This window comes from Lactuca sativa, chromosome 8 (genome assembly GCF_002870075.4).
Source record: "Lactuca sativa cultivar Salinas chromosome 8, Lsat_Salinas_v11, whole genome shotgun sequence".
In the NCBI taxonomy this organism is placed as follows: Eukaryota; Viridiplantae; Streptophyta; class Magnoliopsida; order Asterales; family Asteraceae; genus Lactuca; species Lactuca sativa.
In genome coordinates, this window is record NC_056630.2 from 230,122,741 (window position 1) to 230,136,041 (window position 13,301).

The 13,301-nt window shown below is 33.3% G+C and overlaps 1 protein-coding gene across 1 annotated transcript; it reads right to left on the reverse strand.

The window, feature by feature from the left end:
* Positions 1-2,787: 2,787 nt before the first annotated feature.
* On the reverse strand, positions 2,788-6,581 carry LOC111905636 (uncharacterized). The gene is made up of 8 exons (XM_023901327.3): positions 6,207-6,581; positions 5,877-6,017; positions 5,668-5,760; positions 5,443-5,569; positions 5,243-5,352; positions 4,703-4,783; positions 3,397-3,476; positions 2,788-3,189 (listed from the first exon to the last, which is right to left on the reverse strand). The coding sequence occupies exons 1-8, from the start codon at positions 6,558-6,560 to the stop codon at positions 2,970-2,972; spliced, it is 1,206 nt and encodes a 401-aa protein (XP_023757095.1). The 5' UTR covers positions 6,561-6,581; the 3' UTR covers positions 2,788-2,969.
* Between the last annotated feature and the right edge of the window lie 6,720 nt (positions 6,582-13,301).

A 13,301-nucleotide genomic window follows, 5' to 3' on the forward strand; every position in this document is an offset into this window, starting at 1 on the left:
TGAGAATTGAAACAACTTTTCTCTTAATAAACTAATAAAAGTTTCTTCATAACTACAATAAAATAACGTCCACACACATAAAAAAACTTTCCTATAAAGATGAAATTTTCCTATTAAAGAGTATTGATCAAAACCAATTAACCAGCAACATTAATTATAAAAAATATTTTTATTCTTAAATGTAAAATGTATAAATTATAAGGAATATTCTTCATAGTTAATGCATTTCATATTTTAGAATAAGAAATATTCTTTATAATTTATAAAATTTATATATATATGAGTTATTACGAAAACAAAAAAAACATGAGAACTTATAAACTCCAAATCGATAGTTGAAAATTATACATCCACAGTCATAACTGTGGATAATCATGCGTCCGCAATCAATATTAATGTTGATTCATAGATATGCATACATGTGTTTATATATATATATATATATATATATATATATATATATATATATATATATATATATATATATATATATATATATATATATAGGAATGAGTTCTATGGAAAACAAATAAGTAGGGCAACATCTACCGGAACCAATAATCAAATGACACGTGTCCATTTCTTTCTTTACAAGTAATGTATTGTGGAAGTTTTTGTGGAAGTGATGTGTTGTCATGTTTTCATTGGTTCAAATATGTGTTGTCCTAATCATTCATTTTCCATAGAACTATTCACTCTATATCTATATCTATATATATATATATATATATATATATATATATATATATATATATATATATATATATATATATATATATATATATATAACTTTAAAAAAGTTATCAAGTGAGGTCTATAAGTTAAATCTAATTACAATAATTCACTATTGCTTTTGGAAATATTTTTTTATTATCAAAATTGTATAGAATGGAAATTAAGCATGTGCCTCATAACTTTTTTATATTTTGTTTTGACTAAAACTTAACGAAAATGCACTACCGTGAATCATTTTTATATTATTAAAATTGTGAAGAATAGAAATTAAGCATGTGCCTCGTAACTTCTTTTTAGTTTTGACTAAGCATAACAAAAGTGCCATGAAAACAAACGCGCTTCACTTTTTTATCAAGTAATCTACAACTAAATTAATGAACTTTCTAAATACGATTCATTATATACATTACATTTTTACATACCAACAAAAATGGGGCCCTATGTTTTGCATGGCCCGGAAAAATCAGCCTACTTCGCTTATCTGTTGACTATTGGGTCGGGTTTGTGTACGGATAATAGTGGATAGGAGTTGATGCAGAACAAAGAAATTTGGAAGAAGTTTTTACATTGATTGGTTAAAGATCTGGATTAGAAATAAGACTAGTTTTTGGTAGAGATCAACAAAAAAAAAGGTCTTATGATATAGTTTCTTTTTCTTTATTTAGTTTTTGAATAAGGCTAAGTTTAATTTAGATCGGGTGTCATGGTTACAAAACTATATTTTTTATTTCTTGTAATGTTGGAACTTTTGTTTTGTTCTAACTTATTATTTCTTGGTTTGCTTTTATAAAATCTATATTCCGTTTCAAAAAGAAAAATGCACGTCAAGGTGAAGTTGGAGTTTGTTTGTTGCCAAAAGTCTTTTAAACCTATTTTGTCTACGGTGGAAAGACATTTAAAGAAAATGTTATTTGTTTTTCAGGAGACAAAAGACATAAAAATTCATTTTTGACATTTTTTTCGATAAGACAAAAAAGTAACTTCTGATTTTGAAAGACTTTTTCAAAGTTCTAATTATAAGATAATATTTCTTTTTCCACCACCTCCATCATCGTCACTGCCACCACAACCACAACTACCACCACCACATCTGTCATAATCTCCGCCACCACCACCACATTCGCAACCTTTTAATTTTTATGGGTCATTGTTTTTATTTGGTTAAAGCCAACTTCAAAGGATAAAACTTAGAGTAAATTACACGAATGGTCCCTATCGTTTGAGATAATTTGCACGTTTAGTCTTTAACTTATTTTTTAACTTGGAAGGTCCCTACTGTTTGTTTTTGTTGCGCGCTTGGTCCTTGTCTTCCCTAAAAAGACTATTTTTTCATTGATTTTTTAATTTATTTAAATAAACACACTCCCAACTCCACTTCCATCTTACATTATCTTATCTTACCTACCTCAACTTATTTAAATAAATTAAAAAATCAAGGTCAAAATCGTCTTTTTAGGTAAAACAGTGACCAAACACACAACAAAAACAAAACCGTAGGGACCTTCCGAGTTAAAAAAATAAGTTAAGGATCAAACGTGTAAATTACCTCAAACCATAGGGACCATTCGTGTAATTTACTCTAAAACTTATAAGCATCCTCCCATTCAAAATTAAAAAAGTTATTTTTCATACATGTTAAATGATTCTAGGGCTTTGCTACTTGTATTTGGTTATTCCCTCCTCCGCTAAGAAAAGCCTTAATGTTACTATATCTAAAGATGAGATAATTCGAGTTTGAACAAACCTTCACATGTATGATTTCTTCCTTTACACTAACAATTTACATGATGTTTGTTGTATACCCTCTTTTATATTGTTTTTCGTTATCACTAAACATCAACGGTATGTAATTTCTCCACTCATTGTATCATGAGACATGTTTTTGTCACTACTTGGATTTGTTTGACAAATTTTCTAGCTAGTGAATCTATTTTTATTGATGAGACTCATCAATTGATGAAATTGTGTTATTCTCATATTTTATGTATTTATGCATTGACTGACCATGCAAAAAAAAAAAAAAAAAAAAAAAAAAAAAAAAAAAAATCGAACTGCACACCAATTTTGCAATTTACTCAAATACAAAAAAGATTTCTACAAAAATATTGTAAGTTTCGACGAAAAGACGAATACCAACTTCATTTTTTGCAAGATTTGTATACATTGTTGTGCTCTTTTTTCAATTACGATCACAAGTATTTATTCTAAAATAAAAAAAAAAAAACAAAACAAAACTAACAAATGTCATCATGGTGTCTTAGTCTACGAGTAATGGAGCGACCCATACGAAGCCTTCGACCCGTAAGTGATGCCAATAACACATCTACACTATTCTCAACTGCTTCCGCTTGTTTATTCAACCCTAATGACTCAAATTCCGAAATAAGATGTAACTCATCTAGCAGCCCAATCGCTGCTGCGGCTGTACACGTCCGGTCCCATGATGGTTGCGGCCTGCAAAAAATTAACTTGACAGTCTCAGGATGATAAGGGCATTTACGTCTTTTACACAGACACAGAAATCAAGAGCGCAAGCACATCCCAGTACCAACTTATTGGGTGGGACAAAAAAGTACAACTTTTGTTCACTTGACATCTGTCATGTCAAACACAGTACAACTTGTTCTGTTTTGTCCTGTAAGAAAAATGAATGGACCGTACCGAAGTTTATGCATTGCGGATACGCCTGTGGTGAGTGAGATGCACGGAAGATCTTCCCCCCATACTAAATCGGCTCGTTCCTATAAGAATATAAAAAGAACGTCGGACTATTTTAATGATTACCTAAATTACCCTTGAATAAAGACAAGAAAAATATCTTGATAGCATAAATCAATTGTATAGTTCTTGGAATTACAATACGAGCAATTTATTATAGAAAGTTTCCAGAAAAGAAAAAAAAAACAAAACAATTGTATTTTCAATATTTTGTAGATTTGGTTGCTAGACTATTTTCTCTAGCGATTAGAAAACCATTACTTTTTTAACCATTTTTCCAAATTACATATAGATAAAATACATAAGGGTACAACATATTTTCACCAATTTATCGATTTAGCCATTCAATTACTATTTTATTATTGATTAAGCCATTGCACTATTATGGGTTTTATGCAGAAAAGTCTCAATATTTTGGGGAAAAAAATTATGAAGTCCTGATTTTTTTTTAATAGAAAAGTCCCAATTATTTAACATTTTGCCTAAATTAACGAAAGCATCCTCTTTTTTATTTGAAGAGGAAATGACAGATTATGTGATTTTCCCAAAATAATGGGACTTTGTTGTTCAAAAAAAGAAACATTTAGCACTTTATCAAAAAATTTCACAAAATAATGGGACTTTTCTGCATAAAACCCACACTATTATTATCATAATCATAATACAATAATAGTTTAGTGACCAAATCAAAAGGTTTAACTCAATTATGTATCTTCATTAAATTTTAATCTTAAGAAAATGTACACAAAAGAAGCATTGCAATTTTCATAGGACTGAAAAAGTATTAAACAAAGTAGAAAAAGGTTTTAAGTAAATTTGGAATAAGATATTTTTAAGTAGAGTAAATTACATGAATGATCCCTATGGTTTAGGTTAATTTGCGCGTTTGGTCCTTAACTTATTTTTTAACTCGGAAGGTCCCTACTGTTTGTTTTTTTTACGCGTTTGGTCCCTGTCTTACCTAAAAAAACTATTTTGCCCTTGATTTTTTAATTTATTTAAATAAACCCCTAACCCCAACCCCCCCCCCCCCACCTTACTTTACCTATCCCACCATTTTTCCCTATTTAAATATTAGTCTTTTTAGGTAAGACAAGAACCAAACACGTAACAAAAACAAACAATAAGGACCTTCTGAGTTAAAAAAACAAGTTAGGGACCAAGCACGCAAATTACCCCAAACCATAGGGACCATTCGTGTAATTTACTCTTTTAAGTAAATTAAAATGGGTCCCACAAAATCAATTACCTTCAAACGCCTAAACATTGCAGCGGAATTGCTCCACGTACCATCAATCAAGATAAAGTTCATTATTTCACTCGAATTTGTCTGTATAAAAATCGAGCATTTTATCACTTTATGGTTAAATGCAAGAAATAGCAATGTTATAGCATTCTATCTAATTATAGAAAGAAAAAAATCCATTGCTATAATAAAGTAAACTTTTCAAAGTATAATAAGAAAAATAAATTTTGAAAGTACAATTTGTAAACTTGTAATAAAAAGAAACAAAAGTATTGATGACAATGACATTATACAAAAATAAATGAAAGAACATTGTCATTTCATGCATTATTTACTATTTAGCCCTTCTTTCCCTATAAATGATCAATTAAATATGACACACCCTTAATTGAGAATTCTCATTTCTCTTACTTCTCTCTTTTAACTTTTAAGTCATTCTTAAAAGGAAACACAAACATATAGCTTACCCAATTAACTCATATTCCCATTAAGTCCATTAAATAAAATAAAAATAAAATATCAAAAGGATTAAAGTGAAAGTACCGAATGTTGTTCATGAAGAAAACTTGTTGACATATTTCCATTAAAGCTATCTTCAACAGACTTTGTAGGTGCATTCTTATTTGGATAAAGACACCAAACATTATTTCTCCCTGAAATTTTTTGTTTCTAAATTATAAGTAAAACATTGAAATATAAATAGTTTTTATTCTTATTGAAGTGGAAGATCAATAAGAAGAAACCTGAATGCATGAATGCTTTCCACATTATTTCTTCATGTTCAGCTATCCCATATATGCATAATGTGGCTGAATTAATGCCAAATACTTGCCATAATAACTTCCCTGTGTTGTTTTGCCTCAAGAAATCCTACAAAAGTAACAAGATCATCTCAAATTACTAAAAAGAAACAATCAATTTGCTATAAAAAAAATCGGTGAATAGTGATTAGTGTATTATGTATATACCTTTGGATGCATATATAACCAAAACCGCATCCTATGCCAAAGAGAACAAGGCACAACACTCAAACACATGCAATCTTCAAGAGGAAGCCAACACTGTAATAATTCGATTAAAACCACAAAAGATACAGACTTGTTTTTCTAAGAAAATCAAAGATGATATAAGACGATTAGGAGAGACTATAGCTATGGAAGTGAATCGTATGATAAACCTTTTGGCAAAGGTAACCTCTGCTTCCGAGTAAACGACATGCTATTTGTCGAGCTGAAAAGAAATGGAGCTTTTGTTCAGAATCATCTAAAGCCCTGTATTTTGCTCTGTGTTTTTTATCTTCTTGTGTCTTGAAGTCCCCCTGAACATTAGCATAGTTACAACTTACACAAATCAATTTGCTCTAGAATGATTTTGGGTATTACATTGTGATGGATATAAGATAAGGCGTCGAAATATAAAACACCCGTCGTTCAGAATTGAACGAAAACTTGATTAAATTGATGATTTGTAATCGATAAAATGGAAATAGGGTTTGAATTCCTGATACCTTGAGCTTACCACCAAGTCCACCAAATTTCATCTGGGCATCGCTTTCTGTTTCTGAAACAATCATTTCCTCGACGATTTCCGCCACTTGTGTGGGTAATGGGGAATCAGTACCCCAAGCCTGCCATTCTTGTAGGCTAATAGTGATGGGTGACGTGGGTCTTGCTTCATTGATGTATCTTCCATGGTCTCCAGATGAAGGAGACGCATCGGCGGAAGAATCAATAGAGAGGGCACCGGAATAGACGGTGGTTGAGGGTGGCGCAGCCATGTAGGTGGTGGTGCGTAGAAAGGTGTATTTTGAGCATTTGAGTATGTTGAAGACCCTAAAGCTTGTAGCAGCAGAGGTGAACATGGTTTTGCTTTACTAGTTATTATTATTGGGTTTAAAGATTTGATTACTAGACTATCAAAAGACCCAAGGCCCAGCTAGGACACCCATATTGTTTACAATCTCAAGTTCTCAACCCATGACATCATCATTGCCTCATCATGGGTAAGCAAAGAGGGTTTTTAATCCGGCTTGGAAATGGGTTAAATTTTTATTTGGATCTAATGTTATTAAAACGTTTTTAAAATTTTGTTGGTTTTTGCTTAAAGTTTGATTTTATGTGCTAATTTGTTAGTTTTTAGCTTCTAGCTGGTTTTTTCCTTTAAAAGTCAGTCATTCTTACCTCATTGGACGAAGATGTTGAATGGGTTGCCAAGTTAGTATCAATGACTCGTGTCTTCAAGAGAAAAGGGGGAATAGAATGGGGGCATGGGGGTATTCGAACTTGGGTCTCCCATTGGGAGCTTTAACCGCCAAAATAGGACTTTTATGTATTCACTTCGAACTTAATCTATTTAACGTGTATCTTTCTGGAACTTTTAAATAATAGGTATTATTATTATTATTATTATTATTATTATTATTATTATTGTTATTGTTATGAACTTATACATATATTATTAAATATGTTCTTAAATGTGTAAATATATTTTTAAACGTATAAATATAATTTTAAAGGTATTTATATATTTAGAAAACGAATTTATATATTTAAAAAGTATGTAGACATTTAACAATGCATTTTATATTTGAAAGTGTATGTATACTTTCAAAATACATATTTAAACGTGTAAAACTTTTTTATACATATAAACATGCATCAAGACGTTTTATATGTATTTAAACATATAAAAATATTTTTTGTACATATAAAAATATATCAAGACGTTTTATATGTATTCATATGGATACATTATGTATAAAGACATTTTTAAAAAGTTCATATGTATAAATTATGTATAAAGACCTTTTTAGTAAAATTATATGTATAAAAATATATAAAAAACAAATAGTTATATGCTTATATGTATAAACATATAAATATTTATATGGTACATATGTATAAATACATTTTTATATGTTTAAATACATACAAATAACATTTTAATACATATATAAACGTATAAATATATTTTTTATAAATAAAAAAAAAACGCATCAGTAAGTTTTTATACGTAATTATATGTATACGTTATGTATAAAGGTGATTTTTGCTTATTTATATGTATAAAGACATATAAATAGTGTATTTAAACGTATTTAGTATATATATATATATATATATATATATATATATATATATATATATATATATATTTCATATAAAACATATTGTATACTTAAAAATATGAAACTACATTATAAATACATTCAAAGATATATCTATGCATTTATATATGTATAAAAAATGTTTATATATATATATATATATATATATATATATATATATATATATATATATATATATATATATATATATATATATATATATATATATATATATATATATATATATATCGTTTTTTTTGCTTATAAATAACATTTTTATACATATTTAGATGCATAAAAACGCTTTTCATACATATAAAGATACATCAATGTGTTTTTATAAAAAAAATACATATATACCTAATAAATATGTTAAAATACATTTTTATGCGGTATATATGTTTTTAAAAATAAAATATTACGATTTTCAATATATAACGCGCTCGAAAAAAATATAATAATAATAATAATAATAATAATAATAATACAAATAATAATAGTAATAATAACAACAATAACAACAACAACAACAACAATAATAATAATAATAATAATAATAATAATAATTGTTCCGGCATATAACACATAATGTATATTAAGTTATGAAATAAAACACAAAAATACTTCTAGCTTGCTATGGAAGTTGTTGCCAAAAGTGTAGGAGGCCAAGGTTCAAATCCTCATTGTATCTATTTTGTTCAAAAATTTCATTTTTCAATTGAAGGCACAACATACGTCAGCTCCTACTCAGCATCTTCCCTCCAATCAACTATGGATTGACCGGCAATAGAAGGTAAAGGAGCAAAATTGAACAATTTTTCCGGTATTTATGGCATAAATGAACATAAAATTTAATTTTGGGTAAAACCAACAAAAAAAACCTGAAAACTTAATGGTTTTTATGACATTAACCACTTTTGCTTGTTATCAAAATCGGGTTGGTTTTAAATCGGTTTTGAAAAAGAAAAAAAACATCTTATCTAACCATTATGTAACCTACTAGAACCGATTTTTGAAAATCCGCTTTATTAGATAAACATGCTTTTTTGAGTTATTGAATTTAAAAAAGATGTTGTACTTGGGTGGGCTTTTGAAATGGAGCATCTTGGTGATGTTAATGCCATCAGACATTTTGTGTAATTGAAACTGATATGTGAGTTAAGGTATTTATGATTTATATTTTATATTATACGTTTAGCATGTGCGGATGTAGAGTGCACACATATATAAGATTAGGGGTGTTCAAAATCGGATATCCAAAGAAAGAGAGTGTGGTTTAGTTCAATATGAGATCGGTTAGTTTTCATTGCGGTGATGCCCCTTTTGGTGTGGGATTAAGGTATCGAAGTCGGTCAAGAAGCTCGGAGACTGACTGGTTTCATGGATTTTCATTCACCTTGGTTATTGTGGGGAAGTGCATTTTGAAGTAGAAGTGAGACCTAATTTCGAGGACGAAATCTATTTTAAGTGAGGGAGAATTGTAACATTTCGTTAAAAATAGATAAATAAATAAATAAATAATAATAATAATAATAATAATAATAATAATTAATAAATAAATAATCCATAAAACCCCGAGATGTATTTTATTTTAGCCTTAAATTCGTAATAATTTATCAATGTTAGCCATAGGAGTTAAAAGTTATATTTTTTTGGATGTTGAGGGTTAAATGGTAACATATGAACTTGTATTAAATAGAATTCTTGAGGCTAGTGCCTTTTTGGTAATTAATGGGCTTATTCTTGAAATGTTTGTGGCTGGAGGGATTGCAAGTGCCAAACTAAGTTTAAGTTTGGAGTTGGAGACGGGGACTTAAACTCGTCACCCTTCTTGCCTCCCATTCACCTGAAAACCTTAACCCTACTACACACATTCAGCCGCCACCATATCTCAGCCGCTACTACCTACTCCGTCGAGGTCGATACCATCGCCGCCGATGCCAACGTAAGTGGAGACCGAAGAGTCATTGTCGTGACTGCGGAGTTGGTCGGAATAAGCAAAGTTGCGGTTGTCATTGCTGTTGTTCGTCAGTTAGGATCGCAACCTTTTTTCTTCTTCGTTCTTCTGTTGCAACGTTGTCACCGGACCACCGCCCCTCCACTGTTGAAGCCAGAAATCACCAAGCCAAGCATCATCCTTGCACCCGTTACCAGCGCAGACGAGACCGCGAGACGACGTAGCGTCAGTCAGAGACCGGAGTGTTCGTTACTGCTGCTGTTCTCGGCTAGAAGTTGTGAGTATCAACCTCTTCATCGTTTCTTCTCTGCAACCGTCCTCCCTTCATTTTCATTCGAGCCCGCTGCTAACCGCCACATGTTGCCATAGAGTGGTTGAGATGGGTGAGTGGTTCAGTTTAGATCGACGAGTGGGTCCGTATTCCAGTAGTGAGGTGTGTGTGGGTGTGTTTTGTGGCCGGAAAACATGAAGAACCAACATGGCAGCCAGCCATGGTGGCTGCCATCCATGTTGCTCTTTCTGTCGCCACCAACCATCATCTGTAGTGGTTGTGTATGATGTAGTGTGTGTATGTGTGTTTATTTACGTTGGATGTTATTGTGGGTGTTGCTTGACCGGAGACTGAAGAAAAACCACCACCACCACCGTGGGGTGGTGGTTGCCACCTCCTGTCGCCGTTGGCCACCGTTTTTGGTGGTTGACTTGTAACACCCGATCCCTGGTATGCTTCCTTTCAAGTATTTCTTATGTTTTTCTCCGGGAATAGACGAGTTGGTGGCCCAACTCGTCGAGTAGGGTCGTGATCCGCGGAAAGTTTAAGTGACCTACCCGATGAGTTGGGAGACTGACTCGGCGAGTAGGTGTTGTTTGGGTGAAACCCTAATTTCGAGGGTTTGTGCCCTATTTAAACAACTTATCTCAGTCTCCACAGTTCCTATTACTCCCAGAAAGCATTATCTCGAAACCCTAGCCTTATGTGAGTGTCCTAAGGCCAATTTGGTGCATTTTAGTGGATTGTGAAGCTTGAAAAGAGGAAGGAAGCTTGAGAGTTCAAGTTAGGGCTTGGAGATCTAGAGATTTTGTTTCATTTCCAGCTCATTCAAGGTAAAATGCCCCTGCCTTGGTCTTCAATGTGTTTATTCATCCTTAGGGCTTGGATTTTGAGTATCTTTAGGGCTTTCTAAGCCATTTTCGGATTTGTGAAGGGTTATATGGAGTTTTGACTTCAGATATGGGTCATTGGAGGGATCTCATGGCATTAAGGTGCAACTCTATGGCCATGAGATCCCCATGCATTTTGTAGAACATCTTTTATGGCTTTTTGAGCCAAAGACCCCTTGCATGTGCACCAAGCTTGGAACTTTACGTGTAAAATGGACATTAGGAGGCCAAATCTATGGTTTTTATATGTTAAGACCCATTTAAATCGACTGTGTAGTAATGATCAAGGATGGACTCGGCGAGTCGTTCTTGGGACTCGGCGAGTCGGGGTGTAATGACCACCAAATTCTTTCGGTCGATGGACCAAATGATAGTGTGGAAGGTCCTTCAGTTGTTTAGGCTCATAAGGGGCCTAGGAATCATGGGACTCAACGAGTGTTCGAGCAAACTTGGCAAGTCCAAGGCAATCTCCCAATCTTTAAAGATGAACTCGAGGAGTTGTTCATACAACTCGGCGAGTCATAGACTGGACGCATTCTTATGAGGGAGATGAACTCGACGAGTTCAAGGTTGAACTTCGCGAGTCGAATGAAGATGGTCCCGATGGTATGATTGAAGGGGAACCCTTCGAGTGCTTTCCAAACTCGACGAGTAGAGTCGGGGATTGTATCGGGATGGAGGAGTATGGACTTGACGAGTTGGTAGACCAACTCGGCAAGTCAGGTCAACTGGATGTTGACTTTGACCAATGTTGACTTTGATTGAATTAAGTTGACCCTGGTTAGGGTTGCATATTCAAATTGATAACTTAGAAGGGTTGTCATGTAGGGATTGAGGAGTCGAGAAGATTCGATTTGCATGCCGAGGACAGTTCAGACACTACACGACATCGAGGTGAGTTACATTCCAGTATAAGTGGGTCTAAGGCACCAAGGTCGGCCCACTAGTAGTTGTTTGGTTGAGATGATTGTCTTTGTGATAATTGTCTGGTTTGCTATGGCTTGATACGTGTGTATGCTAGTATGCTATGTTAGGTGAGATAGTACCAGTAGGAGGGGACCAGTCCCTGATTCGGTCGTTAGGACCAATAGGTAGGTCAGACACCCCATAAATGTCTGACAGCATGATTATGATATGATATTATATGCTAGGGGTAGGGGTGAAATAGTCCCCGTGATCAGGTGAGATAGACCGGAGGGTAGGTCGGTACCCTAGAACAGCCTGGCATGGGTAGGTCAACACCCTAGAATGGCTTGACATGGGTAGGTCAGCACCCCAAAATGGCTTGACATGGGTAGGTCGGGCGCCCCAAAATTGCCCGGCAATATGTATGTTGATTTGTATGTGGTATGATGGGGGAACTCACTAAGCTTTGTGCTTACAGTTTTAGTTTTGGTTTCAGGTACCTCTTCGTCTAAGGGGAAGGAGTCGACGGTGTAGCAGCGCATCACACAACCACATGATTTCCACTTAGACTTTTTCTGGGATTGTACTTTTGTATTTTATTACTTCGGATGATATGGTTTTGAGACATGATACTACGGTTTTATGTGCTGACATGATTTTGGCAATGTCTTGATAATTTATTTTATAAATCACTTAATTAAAAATGAAATTTTTGGCCTTGGTTTTTGGGATGTTACATGACCGGATTATTATTTCACCCGAAAACGACTAAGTCAAACCTTAATCAATCATACCCTTAAGTGATTAAGTCCTTAATGGGTTAAATTTTCTTACTTAACCCTAATCATCATTTCATGTGAAACCCTAGTCGTCGTTTCATGTGTAACCCTAGTTGTAACACCCAAAAAATTTCAAGCCAATTTAAAACTTTTCAAAACATTAAAACCAACAATTATTACATATTTGTTTTCAAAATAGCTTATATCAGAGTTTTCCCAGAAACATAAACAAAACATGAGGATCTGTACGATCATGTCTTCACTTTGTCGCGATACCCTAACGTACCTGAAACAATAAACTGAAACTGTATGCCCGATATCTTAGTGAGTTCCCCCAAAATACTGATACACTACACATAACACGTATACAAATAACAACATATATTGGGTCCACAACTTTACAGACTGAATTACCCCCTGGGCCCACAATGTGAGTCTGGATTGCCTTCCGGGCCCCAACTCACATTTGGATTGCCATCGAGCCCACAATACGATTCTCCCTCAGCTCATATCTGAATGCTCCCGGGTTTGTTGGTTGAAAACATTACACAAATAGTAGTATCGGTCCCAAGCGACGTTGGAAGGTTCTCGAGCATTGATTATTTACTACAAACCCGCATTACACAAATGCCCGGTTTATAGATATACCAACGATTCCCGAAGGCGTCGTCAGTACTAATCACGTTATCCAAT

Bases quoted from the DNA above. Each gene is read 5' to 3' on its own strand.
- LOC111905636 (XM_023901327.3), bottom strand. From the start codon at position 6,560: ATGTTCACCTCTGCTGCTACAAGCTTTAGGGTCTTCAACATACTCAAA. The intron at 5,761-5,876 runs GTTTATCATACG...GAATTATTACAG, and splicing joins GAGGTTACCTTTGCCAAAAG to TGTTGGCTTCCTCTTGAAGA. The intron at 3,477-4,702 runs GTAATTGATTTT...ATATTCTTATAG, and splicing joins CAATGTTTAGGCGTTTGAAG to GAACGAGCCGATTTAGTATG.